We start from the raw sequence: 18,388 nt of genomic DNA, 5'->3' as shown, positions 1-18,388 counted from the left end.
TAAGCTTGTTTCGTCAGTTCTCTTCATTAGCTTATGTTTATCTTCATTATTCTTTTTTTTTTCTTTTTGGGGCAGGAAATCATATATCCAGAATACCACCCTAAAACTAAGATAATTTTTTATTCAGCACTAGTAAGTATCTTTGCTGTCTCTTCTGGACACTTGCTTTCTCATTACACCCAGTTTCTTCCCAAATTTCTGGCATTAGTATGCAGGAAATGCCTTTTATAAATTAAAATTAGATATTTGCTTGCTGATGAATACCTGTACCACTGATGAACAAATTACATCTACAGTCCAGGAAATGCTCAGGATGCTTCTCTTTAAATAAGAAAACCTCTCTCATTAAATCAATTAGTTACCACTTAGAGGAAAAATGATGCAGGATAGCCAAAGGAATTAGTAAACTGTTGGGCTATTTCTACTCGATTAGGGTTATATCCTGGCCAGTGGTTTGATCAGGGTATTTAAAGAACCTGGAGTGGTTCTCCTGGAGGAACCATTGCCCTCTGTGCAGGTGTTCAGCAGGAGTCCTCAGCCAAAGGGGCAAGGAAGGGTTTGCTCACAGTCCTGTTCTCCCATGCTGTTCCTTCTGGTTCCCTTTGATCCACAAATAAGGCAGCATCTCCTCAGCCTCCGTAGGAAAGTGGTGCCTTGCTGCATCACTGCCTGCTGTGGAGCCTGGAAAATGGCCAGTGTCAGAGGGGCCAAGGTGGGTCACCCTACACACAGTCCTGTCCTGAGCACGTTTGCAAGGGTGCAGGGCAGTGGCTCCTGTCAGACAGCACTTACAGCTCGACACAGGATAAAGCAAATCCTGCACTTTCTGTGGTCATACCCATTTCTGGTTTAGGGGGCCTGTTTAATTTAATAGTTCACTTAGTCCTACTGATGCACTCTAATTGAATTCAGCTGGATTATTTCCCTGTCTGCTGCCAGCCTTCTCCCTCCCGCAGCTCCCTGGCAACCAGGTCTGGGATAGGCCTTTAAAAGAAGCACAGGCTCTCTTTTGCAGACTGTTGCAATGTGGTTTTTTTCTTTTTTTTTTCAAATAGAATTAAAACTGTCCCAATTCAATCTCCTGCAAAGATAAATTATGGCTGTGGGTCTCTCATTGTCAAAGGTGCCTCTTAAAGCATCAGCAGTGCATGTCCTCCTTTACAGTAATATATATAATAATATGTATTAGTAATACATAGCCTGGGCTATACTGTAAAGCATGGAATCATCTGAAGTCATGCAAGACTCCTGAGTGCTTGTGACACATCCATGAACCTTGTTTGGCCAGGACATTCTCAGCGGGTCAAACATGAGCAAGTTGGAAGTGGAGTGGACAGGGCTTGGAAGAATTTTTCTCTTTTAAAGCTTAGCTTTGAAGACTGCAGGATATTCTGGATATATTCAGGAGAAGATTCAAATGCAGTTAGTTGGTCTCATGGCAATTTGAAACGTTCAGCATTTTCCTGTAAACTTCCTAGGAATGGGAATTTAGATTTAGATACCTAGACAATCTGGCCAAAATACAGTCCTGGGTTTGCTTTCCAAATGTGAAACTCCTGCTGAAATCGCTCGGTCGCTTTCTATTAACTTCAGGCTCAGTTGGAGCAATCTTAGGAGAAACACTCAGGGAAAAGTTCCAGCAGAAATTAAAAACAAAAATAAAAATCCTACTAGCACTTTGGGAAACTTTTATATAAATGTCCACTATTGGACATGCACTTTCACACCGAAAACCACATAATTGTTTGAAATTCAAGGGAACACAGAATATGCCTTGGCTACAAGTGACAAATGCAGCAAGTTCCTTTGCAGTCTATGTGCACTAAGGAGAATGCAAACAAAAATCTGGTAAAATTCTCTTGCTGGAGTAACAATATGCAAACAGCTAGTGCTGAACTTAAAAAAAAAAATTGCATTTTCCCATGTCTTGCATGGAACACTTGCTAAACAGCCAGCATTCCTCACTCGGCTGCTGCATCGAGCTAGCCTGCACTTTTTCAGTGCAAATCTGAAATAAAATGAAATTAAACAATATTTACTATTGTATCCTTTATGCCATTGTGGGGACAGCAATGCAGACGGTAATACAATAATATTTACTTGTAGCATTTGCAGTCTTTACTGTCCACAACGTAGCTGTTTGTGGCATTAATGTATTTTTATTGCAATAATTGTATTATTGTGGACAGTTTGACTTACAGTGTTGGGGTTTCGAGGAGTTGCCAAGTAGCTGAAGTAGGTGGGGTGCAGTAGGAAAGTCCCATTATCTGTGCATAGCTCAGTAAGTGATCATTCCATGTGTGTTTTTGGCAGTCAGTGGTTTGCTCTGGTGGATACAGGAGCTCACTTCCAGGCCAGACCAGAATAAAGTAAGTTAAAATTTGCTTATGAAAAGAGATTTGTGCCTTATCTATAGAACTGAAACAAGGGGAAAATGTTTTATTCTCTCCTGAGCTTTTCCCCCTGCCCTTCAAAACACTACAGTATTATGTTGATTTACAGCATTCTGAAAAAATTTAATATTTTTCTCTTTGAAACTGTCCTTATCGTGCCCGAAACAGAAGATAATTTGGTTTGGTTTTGTTAAAATCCTTTCTGAACTTTTTACACTGTAGCTATTCTTCCCAAATGAGTCATACAGTAACCATTCCCAGTTTGTAGCCAGTTCTCCAAAGAAGCAGAAGAAAAAAGAAACAACTTCCTTTTAAGGGAATGAGACCTGTTTGTAAAGATAAACCTCTTTCCATTTCTATTTGAAGACATTCTCCATAACCCAAGAATTGATAGTTATAAAAACACTACCTACTTTATTTGGATTACAAACCCGGTCATGGCTATAGAACATTGTTTAATGTTAGCCTAAAGCATCTGTATATACACTTACATGTAGGGGCACTGTTGAAATTACACATGCACCATGTCAAACCAGCAGCTAGTTTACCAGAAACCTGCAAGGAACAGCTTGAAATCGCTTTCAGTTCATTTTAGTTAGGATTTTTAAATAAATGAGTTTAAACCAAGTATTTAATATTTATGTGGAACGAAAACAGCTCAAGAGGATGTAATTGTATAAGTAAGCTAACAGCAATTTCTGTTAAAGTGCTGTGTGATTCCCAAAACTCATCACACTGCTTGAATGTTCTTAGGATCTGGGAAAATGCCACACGTTGCTGGGACAATTTCTGTGACCTCTGAAAGCCACAGTTATTTTAATGGCAGCTTTGTTGTGCTTCTCCTCGATTTCTGTCCATAGAAACTGTAATGGGTATTTAAGTGTCCTCACTGTGCATTTTGTTCTCAGGCTGTGGTCCTGCCAAGCTTATTCCATTAACCCTGCAGACTGGCAAAGAACAGTTTGAAAAAAGATTTAAACATTAAAAACTTGGGGTTACTTGGTTTTTTTACCTCTTGTGGGTGGGATAACTTTGCAATCCAGGACATCCAGAAATGTATTCTAATTTTAATGAAAGCTGGAACTCAGGTAAGAACCAGATTTTAGGAGCTGGTACTGAAAGGAAAGTTGCATATGTCATGAGAGTCACAATAAATTTTAAAAAGCTGGGCAGATAACCATGGTTATTTTACAGGGGTTTTTTTTTAAGATATCTGACTATAGGTAATTTTTTTTTCCAAGATATTAATCTGAAATGTGCAAAATGTGTAATTGCATACAAATTAAAACATTTCACTGGATGTGTTGCTTATACAGGAAGTAAGAATACAGTTATAAACTAGTTAAAGGTTAAAGGGGAAAGAACCCTGATATTAAATTCAGACCCCAAAGCAGAGATGAATTGTTTAGGCTGTACTGCCATCCATTTAGCTCTGAACCCCTGACACTGTAGTTTATTAGAGAGGTGGAGACAACAGAATCCTTTGTCACAGGGATTTATATTACCAGAGGAGCTACAGCAGACTTTTTCTGTGTTGTTAAAATAAATTAATCAAAACCAGCAGGGGAGCGTCCTTGAATTACAATGGTTGCATTATTCAGAAACTGTAAAGATTGAATTTTTAAGGAAATCCAAAAGGCATGTAGCTTGGGAAAGAGCCAGTTGTTGCCAATTTTAACAATTCTTAATATAAGAAGCTGGATTATTGTTTCAAGCAGACCTTTGGCACACATTTTCTATGATTTTATTGAATTATCTTCCTCTGAAGTATTATTATAATCTACTAACACAGACATAATATGGCATCTCTCCTCCTAGATTGATCCTGAAGTACTTTCATGATCTTTGGCCAAAGTCTGTGCCAGCTTTAAGACATGTTGGCTAAGTCAAGGATGCAGCCCACACATCCATGGAATGCAGCAATCCCGTAGCAAGAGCTAAATGTCCATGGAAATGTTAGAAACAATGAGTGGGGACAAAACCTAGGACAAAATCCCACTTGCTTAAGTTGCTAAAATTAAACCCTGGTCTCTTCCAAAACTATAAATAATAGAAATAAGGGTTAAGAAAGATGAGTGAAAAATGGTATGGGATTAAAATAAAAAAAAAAAAGGTTTTCAAATCTTACTCAGATGTTAGTATAGTAGTAAGTTTAAAGAGTTTTCTAAAAATAACAACAAAAGAAATGAGACCATGCAAATGAACAGGATAATCTTGACTGTATCAAACATCTGGAAAATATAAGCACACATGAAAGAGCTGCTCATTTTAAGGATTTAATTTAATAACTCATCCTGTTCAAGAAGATTAACATGTGGCTATAAAATACCTGCTTGCCATCAGATTTCACCCCAACATGGCCATAGAAAGGTTTTAGACAGCCTTAGTTATATTAGTTTAGGACAACAGCATTCCTTTTCATTTTGTGTGGCTACTGTTGCTCCAGGTTTGCTACAGGATATCCTGCATATTTTTCAACTAATAAATGATGCATCTAACTTGGTCACGTTGCCATAGCCATATGCAACCTCCAAGTAACCTTAGTGAGTATAAACCCTAAACTGTGCCAGATCTTCCTGGCTTGATTTTTAGAGTGAGCAATGCCTTTACTGCATAAGAAAACAACAAACAACTGTATATTGTACCAAGTGAAGAGGCACTTTTTGAAAGTACTTCTGAAATAAAGACTCCAGCAGCTATAAAACCAAAATCCTTCTTGTAGCATTTCCCTTTAGATCTGTGGAAAGTGCTTCAACTCCCACCGAAAGTCAAATACTAGCTCTAAAAGATGAGACAAAGGCGGAAAAGGAAGTGAAAATCACTGTCTTCTCCTCTCATAAGCATTGTGCTGCTTTCAGAGCCTGTTTGTGATAGAGAAAACAGTGTGAAGGAGCATCTGGCAATAGGACAGCGTGGTATTCATGGACCGTTGTTCAAAGGAGTGTCAGGAAGCCCCTGGTAATGTCAAAGTCAGTTCAGATCTGCAGCACTAGTCCAAATGCCAAGCACCAAATAAAGGGAGCAGAGGCCAGGAGGAACCTGTGAAGGCATGGCTAGAAAGTGAAAAGACATTTATGAGAATTGGTTCTGTAATGTTGTAATTGTTTCCTGAGCAAGTGCTTCCCTGTGATTCACAATACTGTCTGCCTTGGAAATCAATAGGTTCTGTAGCTCCTTATCTCATGGCACTGCTTTTAGCTCTTTGTTTAAGAAACCTTTACAGTCAGACAGTTTTCAGCATTCTGGTGATGTAAGAAGCCATTTAAAAATTGACTGGAGATCAAGAGTGACATTTTAGGCAACTGAATAGGAATGTAAACACGTACAGTTCTCTTTTTCACCTAAAAGAAGATAATCTGACTCAGATTGCCTCTGAAGACTTTGCTGACACCTCTTATTAATATAATTTTGAGGGAAAGGTCCTGTTCTATGAACTACTGTTATCTTCTCAAGTTCCTCTGGGAAGCACACTCTTCAAGGATTGCGTAGTCTTTAAACAGACGTCACAGGTCAGCACCTCCATAAATTAAATTCAGCGTCAGGATCAGTGTCCAGTTTCCTTTCCTCTTTATTATTTTGCCCTGAGACTTATCTTTTTCTTATTAACTTAAACCTAATAATTAATTTTAAAACCACAGCAAGAGCGTTTTAATGTCAGTGTTTCAGAAGCAATTGGATTTTCTTTTAGCATGGAAGAAACGAGTCAAAAACAGTCAAGAGCAGTTGTGTCAGGATCTGTGTTTGAGATGCTGATTTAGGGTGTGACTAATTGTGTTAAAATGATGGAGAATCTAGAAGTACACAAGGCCTAAAGGAGCCAAGTGAAAAGGCCAAAAAGGAAACTCAAGCACATGAAAAATGTCATCTGGCCTGAGAGTATGTTGCAAATGTAAAACTAAAGAAATCCAAAAAGGTTCAAGAAAGCTTTTAAATGAAACTAAACTCCGATGTGTAAGTTGTGCCTTAAGTGACATGCAGGTATAACGTGGGATTATGTGAATCCCTACAGATGAACACTGCTTTCTGTAGTGCTGTGGAACTATAAAAGCAAGGAGGACTTGGTACCATATCATTTCTTTTTACAATGATCTGATGGAAACCTATTGGAAGAAGTTTTTTAGTTGGATATCAGACAAGAGAGAGGCACTGCACAGGGCTGAGGCAATAGGTAACTCCTACAGCTGTGTCTGGCGCTGTGTCTGCATCCAGCATGTTTGATCCAGTCACTGAAATAAATTGTATTTTCCAGCCATTAAAAAAAAATATTTGCATCTAGAGCAGTAAAAGGTTTTGGGCAAAGATTTGGTTTGGCTCTCACTTTAGGTGAGCTTGAGTGCAATGCTGTTGCCTAGAACACCTGAAAAGAAAGCATTTTTCATAAAAGGAAGGGTTCCTTCCCACTCTTTTCAGTTTCAGCTGATGGTGCTAAAACACAATCCTGTTTCTGCCTCTCTATTTTTATCCCAGGACCCAGCAGCTGATGAACCATGCCAGGGTTTAATTCTTCAGCCCTGGATGATGCAGGAATCCAGAGGCCTGAATGCAAGCCTGATTTGAACAGGCCAGTGCATCTTTAGTATCTGCATAAGTCAATTAGCACCCCGTATCAATTTGTGCTAATTCCCAGTCTCTGCAACTTTTCCAGGCCTCTTATGCAAATCAGGCCTCGAAGCAAACAACAAGTGAGTGACCCAGAAGGCTGGTACGGGGCTGGGCACCATTGTTCTCAGGCCAGGAATTTCACTGCTCCATTTGTTCATGGAGTAACTAAAAAAAATGAGAAGCCACAAGGATAACTACCTCCTCAGGCTTAATTATTGTACCCTTTGTACTGTTCTTCCCAGGGCAAAAAAGAGGCATTCTTGGTCCTCTCACTACGTTTAGATTCACTGGATTGTTTTTCACTGCTCCTGTAAATATAGGGGAAGAAAACTGAAACTAGAATGACAAGAGGTTTTAAAGTCAACTAGAATGACAAGAGGTTTTAAAGTCAACCCCTTTTTGTAGTCACAAACTGTGCCATGAAATCAGAAATACCTTGGTAACATTATTCTGGTGATCTGGAAAATGACTTAAAAATGTAGCACATTTAGGAGCTGAATCAGGGTCCTTCAAATGAAGATTCAGTCATGGAAAATTTAGACCACACCTGTACTGATCTGTTAATTTAAAGGTATTGGAGTAAAAATGAGCTCAAGCTGCAAAACTCAAGTAGATTTCCAACACCGTAGCTGTTCAAGGATGCATCCTGGGATTTGGTGCACTTCACAGGAGTAAAATAACCTGGGTTTAGAAGATCTAGTGTTACAGACTGAAGTCATGACTGAAAGTGAGGGCAGAGAAAGAAAAACAAGATAACGAGGAATTTATTAAAACCACCATTTTAAGATAGCTCAAAATTTGGTTTAAATTGGATACAAGACCTGGGAGAGTTCTTACATCTCCAGGGCTCTCGGGTGGTGTCAGGTTGGCCTGGAAGAAACTGAGGTTTGAGGTAATGGGTTTTTTTATACTTTTTTAGTTATTATTTCACTACATGTATTCAATAGTTGCCTGTAATATTACTATTGAATGCACTAAAATATGGTGTCAGACAGGTGCAGAAATATTTTTCTGTTTTCTCTTTAAAGGATTACAACTGCAGCTTCAGTAAGAAAGCATTAAACCTGGCAACCAAAATTTCTCCAAGGTGTATCTGTCTTTACATTCACTTACCTATGATTTTTGGGATTGTGAATAAGAGCACCATCTAGTGATAATCAATAATGTCAGTATCATGAACACGTGTTTATTTGGACTGGACATAAAGGCACACTGCTAATTCACTTCCCAAAGGGACTGGGGGGCTTGAAAGGAAACGGAGTCCTAGCTGTCATTTCCAAAATCTGGTGCCTTCCCCTAGATCCCCCTAAAAATGCACAGTAAAGACTGACTTTGACTGACAGCATGGAAAACATGAGATAACAACTGTAATACTAACATTTTGTTTCAAAAGCCAATTAAGTAATCTAATTATGTATTCTTGTAACGAAACTCTCCACATTTGTGAATGGTTCATCTTCTATTGATCAGCGTAACATACTTATTGCACTGAGTGTGAATTTAGGTGAAACCATTCTAATCTCCTAGGTATCCCTTTTTTTTTGGAAAGCCAACAATTCTGAATCTTCTTTTTTCAGTGAAGGGTGTCAAACAGTGGCTCCTCTTAAGGATCTTAGGCATGAAATAGTATCACATGTTAGAATTTCCCTAAAACATCCATGCTTCATGATAGTTTTTTCCCTAACTTGAAGGATTTTACAAGCAAGTCTTACACTACCCATTCTCCAAGTATTATTTCAATGTGCAGGAAGATCATTATGAATATATGCTAATATAGAAAGCTATTTATTCCTTTCAGATTATTTCCATATGCATCCTCTGTAATTAAATCAGTGGCTTATGGCAGCTGGTCTTTGAAGTGATCTCTGCAAAATAGGAAAATGTAATTTGTGGGACAAAACGCTGATTACTCTATTCCAGCCACATCTGTTGAGCTCTAGTAGTTCAGAGATTTCTGTGATGAGGGAGTTCATGCAAAGCAGAAAGTTTACTGTATTCCTTTCAGTCCAGGGGAAGTCCACTAGAAGTGATGGGCACTATTCCAACCAAGTAACAAGGTTTGAAGTCCAAGGTGTTGCTTGCCCACAGTTTTCAGTGAATTCACTGAAACTGGTGCTTAAGTAAGTAGCTGTACTTGTGTATTTAAATAAAAGTACTACAGGGAGAATGATAAGAGAAAGCAGAGCAAGAATTCCTGGCAGAGAAGACAGGGATTTAGAGAGAGAAACAGAGAGATGATCTCTTCAGTGGCGGTGGGTGAGTAAAGCTAATAACACTCATGACGTGATTCTCAGGACATCTTGGAAACACCTGGTATTGCACAGGTATAGACAACCATTATAATTACTGTTGCACAATTCTCCACGATTTTTGCAGGACCCTTAGAGCCTTTCCAAAGGGATGCCAGTTCAACTGGCAAAGATGCATCTACAAGATGGGTTTGCCAACACAAGGAATTTCTGTCCAACCCATCCAGCCACAGCAGTGCCTGCTGAAAAGGCTGTTACCCTCAGCTGCTGGGCACTCCTCTCCCTAACCTCCTTGGAAAAAAGTTACATTATTTAACAGCGTCATTGGGATACCCTCAAGCCTAAGATTTTTTCATTCCTTTGAAGGGAACAACTTCTGCTAGACACAGCAATCTATAGTAAGAAGATCCATAGCAAAATCTGCTACACCCTTCCCAATGAGGATTTTTATTCATGATATCTGCTTCTAATTAAATAACTGCACTATATTACACATACTAAGACCCAATCCTTTGCCCTTTGAAGTCAATGGCAAAGCTCGCAATAAGTTCATGGGAAAAAATGTAACTCTTTTGTTAAAGCTTCCTTTAGTGATAATTCAACTGTTAGGTTTTTAAAACAACAACTCAGCTTTGCCACCTTTGCCTTCAGACAACAAGCAGTTCCTGATACTCCTGTACTAAGCAGAGAGTACTAGGAAGGGCAGATTTGGTCTCATAAAGTTATGTTCCCCTGTCACTCTGGTTTTCTTCCTTTCTGTTACTGTAAAGTGCCACAGTGGACATAGGGTGTCTTGCACTATCTTTATTTTAGAAACTTCCTTGAAATTCAATATTGCAGCAATTTATGCCATACGTGGCATGTTTATGCTACAGAGAACATATCAAATGGAACCAGCAGTATAGAACAGCAGTATCTGCTCCCTTCATAGTTTTGACCCATCACCAGTTCATCTGCTAATGAATTGTAATATAAAACATGCTTACAAAACCCAAAGCATCCAGCTTCCTAAATGGGACCATATTTCTAAAATATACTTGCAAAAGGGCAAGTTTATAAAACAACGAGCCTCCAGCTGCACAGTCCAGGATGACATAACTCTTTTGAAGCAAAAGGTTATCCGTGCATTCAGTGCCCGGTGCCAGATGTAGGAAGGAGATATCAAACAAAGAAGGAAACTTAAAGGACTCAAAATATATCTCTATAAAGTAGAAAGAAGAGTTGCAGACAGAGTTTCTCTGCTAAACAAGAAATGAAGAGTCCATGCTGTGCCCAGGACTGCAGCCCATGACAGAGAGCTCGGGCTCTAAGCCCGCTGGCTCTGGCGAGCTCAGAGCCAACGGGGTTCTGTTATAATTTACCTTCCACATAAGCAACAAATAAAGCAGCCACTTCTTCACTGTTCTTAGCACCCCGCTGAGAGCAAGGTGCTGAGGTGTTTTGGAGATTTTTGGCCATCATGCTCAACACCAGGTTGTATTGGCAGGTACCCAAAAACCAGCCCTTTGATTTCGGTGCACACTGAAGCGTTTCGGCCTAAGTGTGCGTTAGTCTCATCCTAACGTTCACACTGGCTGGGGACTGCAGATTCTAATGGAATGGGACAGATGGGAAAAATTACAGAAAAGGAAAAAGAAATCCACAGTGTAACTTGTGTACATTAGGTTTGAAATTTGAAACCTCCAAGCTGATATCCAGTGGGGTTTTTTACTGCCAGTTTTGTTCCAGCCAATGAGCGGTGCTTGTGAGTACTGGTCGCAATCTAAATGTTATCATTTTTGTCCATAGCTGATTCCATGCACAGAATTATTCCTCTTAAGATATCTCCGCAAATTTTATAGAGTGCTAAGCATTTACCTCATGAAATATTGTCCCTTAAAGTAATTTCTGCTTTAAATATTTCTGCTGTAAATGGGAAGAACACTGAGTTGTGTATTTGGAGGAAAGCCCTTCCATGATATGCATAAATTACTAGCTGTGTCCTCGCAAACAATCCGACACAATTCTAAAGGACTTTGTAAACAGCATTTCCTGGTGTGATATTTTAATATGAACTTGGCTGAAAGTCTTACTATTACATTCCCATTCACAATAAGAATGCAATGGCAGAAAATACAGAACAATGAAATGAAATAATGCCTTGCGGTGTATTTTAAAAGTTTCCAGTGAAGAAACAAAAAATGGAGCAAAGCTCTACACAAAGCAGCTAATCTAATTTAGTAGGAATACACTGTTTGGTTTTTTTAGTTTGTTTAGTTTAAATCAGTGTGAATTATGGGGTTCATTCTATTCCATTGAAAACTCGCCTAGCGTGAGAGTTGGAAAAGCATCTATTGGAAATGAGCACAAATGAATCCATGGATCCAAACCACGCTTGTATTTGCCTAAATACTGTGGGAAGCGTGCCAAAACCAGCTTGGTATGTTGTCCTGTATATCCAAAACAGGGTATACACTCTTGTGCTAGTTCAGCCTGCAGCTTTTAAACAACTAGATGGGACTTCAGTACTAAACATTTCCACTGGCATGATAGCTGGAATGCAAAATTTGAAACTAAGGAACGCAGAGCCCTGACCTTTAGAAGTGCATGGAAGCCTTTGGTGGTTAAGGTGTATGATTTTTTTTTTCCTCATTGTTTTTCTAGTTAGAAATGGTAGAGTTTTCAGGAACAGTTATTTAGTGGTGTTCTATTTTCGTTAGGTTTGGGGATCCTTACTTTGTTCCTTGGTTTTGCAAAATAAATTAACCTAACCTCCATTAAAGCCCAACTTCTTCCCAGTCTGTCAATGGAAGTTTTGTAATTTACTTAAATAGAAGCCAAATTCTATCATGTAAACAAGTGCAAAAATGTATTGGTTAGTAAATTGGGTCAAGGCTCGTAAAACAGTCAAAATCCTCTCCAGAAAAGATAGATAAACTCATAAATTTCCACATAATTTCTTGTGTGAAAGAATATGTAAATATGCCTCACAGGATTTTCTGAATATCAGCAAATACCGTCTGTGTAAGATGGTCTGAGGGGTGAATTTGAGAGTATGAGTCTGTCCGGGCTGCAAAAACAAACTATGTTTGGAAATGTATTAGCCAGCAAATTTAAACAAACACTTTTAAATACAGGCCAAGTAAGGCAAGTTGTGTTTAAAATCGTGTAGGTTGACTCTAAACTCCCCTCCCTTGCTGCCAAAGTTCAACCAGCATGTTTTAAACATGGCTTGCTCTGTGGAGTGCTATTGCATAAAGTTGTGTTCAAGTCGTTTTTGAAATGTCAATTGATACAAACAAGGCAGTATCAGCAGGGGCTGTGAGCTCAGTGCTGAGCCTTTACACAGCACCCTGAGCACTGGCATTTCAAACCCAGCGGTGAAGAGAAAGATCCTACTTTAACTAACCCGCTTTACCTGCTTGGAAGTGTGACAAGAACTTGAAAAGGTTTCCTTAAACCCAGCGGCTTTGGTGTCCTTTGTGGATGGACCAGCTCTGTGCTGACATACCTCTCATATATGTGGCAGTGACATGCTCTGCCTTACCTCAGGATCCAAAGCATAACTGTGCTAACATGTCTCACCCTCAAGTTTTTTTCCACTAGACTAAGTGTAAAGCTCAACATGATGAAAACCTCTTGGGGTCATTCTGCAGGAGTCAAGCATTTTGGAGAAAACATCTAACTCCCCCAGCAGAGCCCACCTGTGATTACGTCCAGCGTTAAGTAATCCTGTTCACACATCACTTTTCACACTCTTGGTTCAGGTTGTTCCCAAGTCTTTAAGTTTCACTTTCAGTTTCAGGTTCCAATGAATCCAAAATGATGAAACAGAGACTTGACTTGAATTGAAATCTGAGCATTTTGATGGACAAGGGCAGAAGTCTAAAATGACCAGGCAGCCAGCTGTCACACATCATTACTGAGCCAAAGGTAAAACTACTATTTGGGCAGCAGCAGCAGAATTCCTCTTGTAAGCATCTGTTCATTTTTACTTTTAGGATCAGAAAAAGAGGGCTGAATTTCCTTTGAAGTGCTTAGAGGTCTGAGTCATGCAACTTACTGCCCTTGAATACTAGAACTATTTGGTTAAGTTCCCAAACTTAAATTACCAAGACTTTGACAGACACAAACAATGAGTTCAGCAAATTGCTGTTTGGTGTAGGTAACAAATATGCTGGGAATAATGTACCTCTATAGCAAACAGATAATTTTATGAAGTCACATCATAATTGAATTATAAATCTAAATCTTCTCTAAGATCTGAATCGACTCCATTAAATTACCTGTTACAAAAGAGGTGTTTCTTAAAGAATATAGCTTTATTATTTATAACATAGTCACTATTGTTAGGTATTAGTAGAAAAACTCACAAGACTTTTTTTTGTACATACAGTTATTATGTATTTTAAATGAAAAAAGAAATGTTCAAGAAAAATCCCCCATGATATTCATAAAAACACATTCTTTCATATATCTCATGGTGGAAACAGAAAGGAGATACCATGTCTTACTTTGCTTTTATATATCTTAGATTCTTATCCTTCTAGGGTCACTGTTACACTGAGATTTCCCAACCACCTCCTGCTTTGGGAAAGCAGTGCAGTACTGACATGCTTTGGTGCCTTGGTGCATATAACCACTGTTTTCCTTAGCTTTATACTCCTGATAATCTTTTTTTTTAAAAAAAATCCCATCCATTTATTAGATATCCTTTCTAGCACTGTATGTCTTTTGAAATAGAATTTAAAATAATTGGGTTTAAAGCCCTTATGGTCTATGGGGACAGTATATAGAATACACAAATTCTTTTTAACTGAAAATAAGTTTTTATGAAGTATTTACAACATGAGTGGACATCACAAAGTGAGTTGGTGTGTGGAGCCAGGGTTCAGAGGGGTGTTAAACACTTCGTGTGTCTCTACGGAAAATGAGTCAAATGTTTTCAATGAATAAGGGTTAAAAATGGAAAAGGAAAAATTATAATTTCTGAGACTTCAAAAAAATCCATTTGTTGCAATCTCACCTCTAACAAACTACTGAAAAATCTGAAATCTAATTTAGTGGTTCTAAAATTATTTGCTAGTGAAAATTGCCTATTTTATGTGCTGGCGACAAAAGTACTGAGATATTTCTTTGTAAAATGTTTGTCTCTATCTCTCTGTTAACTATTTGCATAGTAATGGAAGACAATAATTTATCCTACAGGCAAAACTCTCATGGATTTTGGTGGGAATGGTACTTGCATGTATGCTTTAAGAGCTAGGCTACAGACAGTGGGGACATGGTTTACATATTCTTTATAAATGTAATAAAACTATTTTAAAAGGCATAAACCAAACTGGTAAAAGCTGATTCTGGCAGTGAACTGCAGTGACTTACTCCATTAGCTTTTTGCAACAATATGTTTCCTTTATCAAAGAGTAGATAAGTGTGAACTCTGGATTTTTGTATCCTGCCACATTTTCATGGATTATCTCACTTCCCTTAATTTTGCATCCGTGTCCTCTTAAGTTCAGTATCACAACCACTTTTCCACTCTTGCTTGGTTTTATATAATCAAGGCCCCTTGATTTTTAGTTACAATTTTTAAGTTCTAGCTACAAGTTTTCACTAGATGGCAGGAGTCCGCTGCCCTCTCTTATCAGAGCCTTTACTTGCAGAGCAACAGTTGCCCATCGGTAGGGGAAAAAAAAAGTAAACATGTTCAAGTTTTGCAAAACAGAAAAACAAACAAAAAAATAACAGTAATGAGAAAAAGTATTCATACCCTCAATAAATCATAGTTCTGTTACTGAATGTGGTTAGTATTGTGGGCTGGAAATCATTGAAAAGAATAGTGGAAGATGTTCTTTTCTCAACAGAGGAACTAAAAGGACCTTCTTTTATAAAATGAAGTAGATTTACTGTTTCTGCTGTTTGTGAAAAAGTCAACTGATCCAGTACACTGAAGTTAATTAACTAATAAATATATTGACAGGTTAAGAAAGTTACAGCTTAAATACTAAACTACTGATCTAAAATACTATATGGAAGTACAAAAACGTAACACTCAAGATGTTGCATTACCAAGATAATAAAAGGAGATAAGATACATGTTAAACTCCTTCCCTCCACTTAACAAGGCAGAACTCATTTTGTAGTGATCAGTCCCAGCAGCATTTCAGCCAGAGGTATTTTGCTGACCTCAGAGCTGTGGACCAAATTTGTGCCTCTTGTCTAGAACAGAATGCAGCTCCATACAGTTACATAAGCCTTAATAACCGTGACAAATCTTCATTGTTGCAGCAGTGGGGAAGCTGTTGCACTGGACTGAGCACTGATTTTTAACAAAACTACTTTTGAAGTATTATTTTTTTTGCTACTTGGGGCTACCGGTTGTTATTTTTAATTTATTCTGGGTTCCTACTGCCTGTTTTGCTCTCCTTCTATACATGCAGATAATCTCTGAAGTGTCCAGGAATTTTCACTGTTGCTCACAAAATATAAGAGGGGATGTTTGGCATCTATTAAGGCTGTTTCTAAGTCTGGATAACTTTCCAAAACCGGAGATAACTCAGTATAATACTCTCCAGGATTCCCAAAATAGTAAGAACATTTTCTCATGATAAAGCTGTATTTATTCTATGACTAGAGTAGAAAAACTATGACAAATAGACAACTGGAACAGCATTTCCTAATATGAGATTGAGTTTGCGATGTGCCGAGTGCACTCAAAGCCAGACAGAGACCCAAACAGGACCTGAAAGACACCCATCATGTCACGAGTTAAACCTTTAATGGTTAAGAAAATGTTTGCAATACTTGCAAGCTACCAAGAGGTAATCATTCCTTTTTATTGAAACCCATCAGCACCTGTAGAATCTCTGCAGAACACGCCAGCGAATTCAAACAACCGCCACAAGATCCACACCAGCCACTTCCCTGGGAGCAGCATCTCATTTGTATCTAACCAAACTTTCTCCTCACTCGTGCTCCCAGCACACCGATACCATCTCTCTCGTGCTCCTACCTTGGCGATCTGCAAAGGCTGCTTTTGCTCCTTGCCACCTTGCAGTCTAAAGCCCCAGGGCGCCCCTCCGCTCATAGCAATGCAGAGATAATCCCCCGTGCCCATGTTCCCGGTGCAGTCAGGCAGCATTCAGATACAGGAGAACATGGGAAGTTTGTCTTGCAGATGTTCGGCGAGCTGGAGATTTCAGCTGCCGGGCAGAGCTGGAGAGCCAGAGCACCACACTGTTGCTGCTGCTGGGAACTGCACGAGCGAATGTAGTCATTGAGGAGAATGTAAGAGCTCCCTCGGCCCGAGGGCACAGCCCACTCTGTCGTCAGATTCCGACGCTCAGCCCACCTTCAAAGTACAGTAAGTAACGCCGGGGAAATGCACACACAAAGACACTCGGCCATGAGGCAGAGAAGGCTGCGTTTAAACACGGCTCTGGTGACAGCTGAATCAAAACAACAGCAAAAAGAAGTGTACATTTCCCTGGGACAATTTAGGAAATAAGTTTACTTTAGTAAATGGTGCCAGGCATTTTAAACTCTGATTTACCCACTTCTTGCACTTTTACTCTAAAGAAAGAAAGCAGAATCTCGAGTGAAACATCATGTACATTTTCTGAATAACTGGTACACTTAGATTGAACTGGGTTTAGGATTTTCATCTCTACCCTGCATGCACTTTCTGCAGCACTGCAGGTATGCCAAAAAAAAAGAAAAAAAGAGAGAGAGAGAAAACTTTATAATTTCCCTGTCTTGGAATTGCTTCTTTTTCTAACCTTGGTATAGTTCAATGTGCACTACTATTAACAATGACCTGAATTATCATTGGACCCTAATAATACCTGTTGTGCAGCCTGTTGCCTTTCCTACCAGAGCAGGGAAGAGGATTAGTGGAATGAAGTATCACATCTCTCTAGGGATGCTATCAATGGCTGATTTGCATTGTGGCATTAAAAGGGAACCTTACTATAAGCACAAAAAAAACATTCAGTGGGAAGTTAATTTGCCAGTGCCTTACAAGACCTGGGTTCAGTTCTGTTCCCTGTTACTATCCTGTGGTCATGCAGCCTGTGAACAGCAGAGCTCCTCCTGGTCTAGTGGAGTGGTTTAAGAGGTGACTGTATTTCAGCAAGGGATGAATATTCCTCTAGCTGAGCGTTAACAACTGGCTGCAAAAGCTCCTACTCACCTCAGCCCAAAGTCAGGTAGCCTGGCTTAAATCACATTGCATTCTGCACTAAGCTGGTTCTAAAGGACGGTGTTCAGCAGATGGGCAGAAACATCTTCCATGTCTAGACTGATGTGTGAAACAAACACCTCTTGCTTTGAGACCTGTGTTGCTGGGGGCATCAGATTTTCACAGCCTGAATTCACTGAGGTCCCTATATGAACTGTTTTCACTTGGCTGGTTCTTACACCACAGCATTGTTCCTTAAAGACAGAAAAAATATCAAGGTAGAGACAGGATCTTTTGTTAAACTCAAATATTACGGCTGGAAAAAGTAGACAGGCTTTTAGGAGCTTGAGCCCTTCAGGCCTCTGAAGACACTAAGACTGGGTGGAGACAAGATCCCCGATCAAACAGAGGAAAATGTCACTCTCAATAACAGGATTTAATGGGAGGAAGAGTGTTTGCTTTATTGACTATGGCTTAAAAGCTCTGGAGAAGCAAAACAAGCACAGGTTGCCATATAATTAAATACTTAAGGGAAACACTGTCAGAGAATCCATACTTGGAAAGGGAATGGCTTTAAAGAGACTTTGCTGGACAACCCCTGAGTGCAGACATGTGATTTGAAATAATTCAGTTCAAGGTGTCTGACTGCTTCTTGTTACCTTGTACAATGTTCATATATTGCTACAGCAGACAGACTTACAGTCTTTCCCAAGATTCCCAAAGAATCTTGCTTTAGACAAAATTCTTTCCCTTTTGCCTAATGATGCACACTTTTGTAGATACTTCTGTGACACACTCTGTTAAATACAACCCTACAAATGTTATAAATTTATCATTACATAAGTCTGTTTAATTACTGCTAGGGTGTTTTGAGCTTGTATTAGGCTCTCTTTTATCATTTTGACCAAAACTGATCTCTGTTTCTGAACTTCATATACTTATTGCAGAGAACAAATTAAGGGGAATCACCCCAGCATTTGGATGGT

The 18,388-nt window shown here is 39.1% G+C and overlaps 1 protein-coding gene across 3 annotated transcripts in view; it reads right to left on the bottom strand.

Moving 5' to 3' along the window:
- SYNPO2 (synaptopodin 2) overlaps nt 1–16,476 on the bottom strand; it is a 76,616-nt gene extending 60,140 nt beyond the window's left edge. For 2 of the 3 annotated variants that reach the window (XR_010429833.1, XM_064651407.1), the window contains exon 1: nt 16,236–16,473. Coding sequence is in view for 2 of the 3 variants with exons in the window: in XM_064651407.1 (XP_064507477.1) it covers nt 16,236–16,364 (129 nt within the window). In the remaining variant the exon portion in view is untranslated. Of the gene's footprint in view, nt 1–16,235 lie in introns of all 3 variants that reach the window. The other variant, XM_064651406.1, reaches the window with a different exon arrangement.
- Nucleotides 16,477–18,388: the final 1,912 nt, after the last annotated feature.

The sequence above is a fragment of the Pseudopipra pipra genome, chromosome 4, assembly GCF_036250125.1.
Source record: "Pseudopipra pipra isolate bDixPip1 chromosome 4, bDixPip1.hap1, whole genome shotgun sequence".
Lineage (NCBI taxonomy): Eukaryota > Metazoa > Chordata > Aves > Passeriformes > Pipridae > Pseudopipra > Pseudopipra pipra.
Note: the sequence above shows the minus strand (reverse complement) of the source record. Positions and strands in the feature narration are given on the sequence as shown.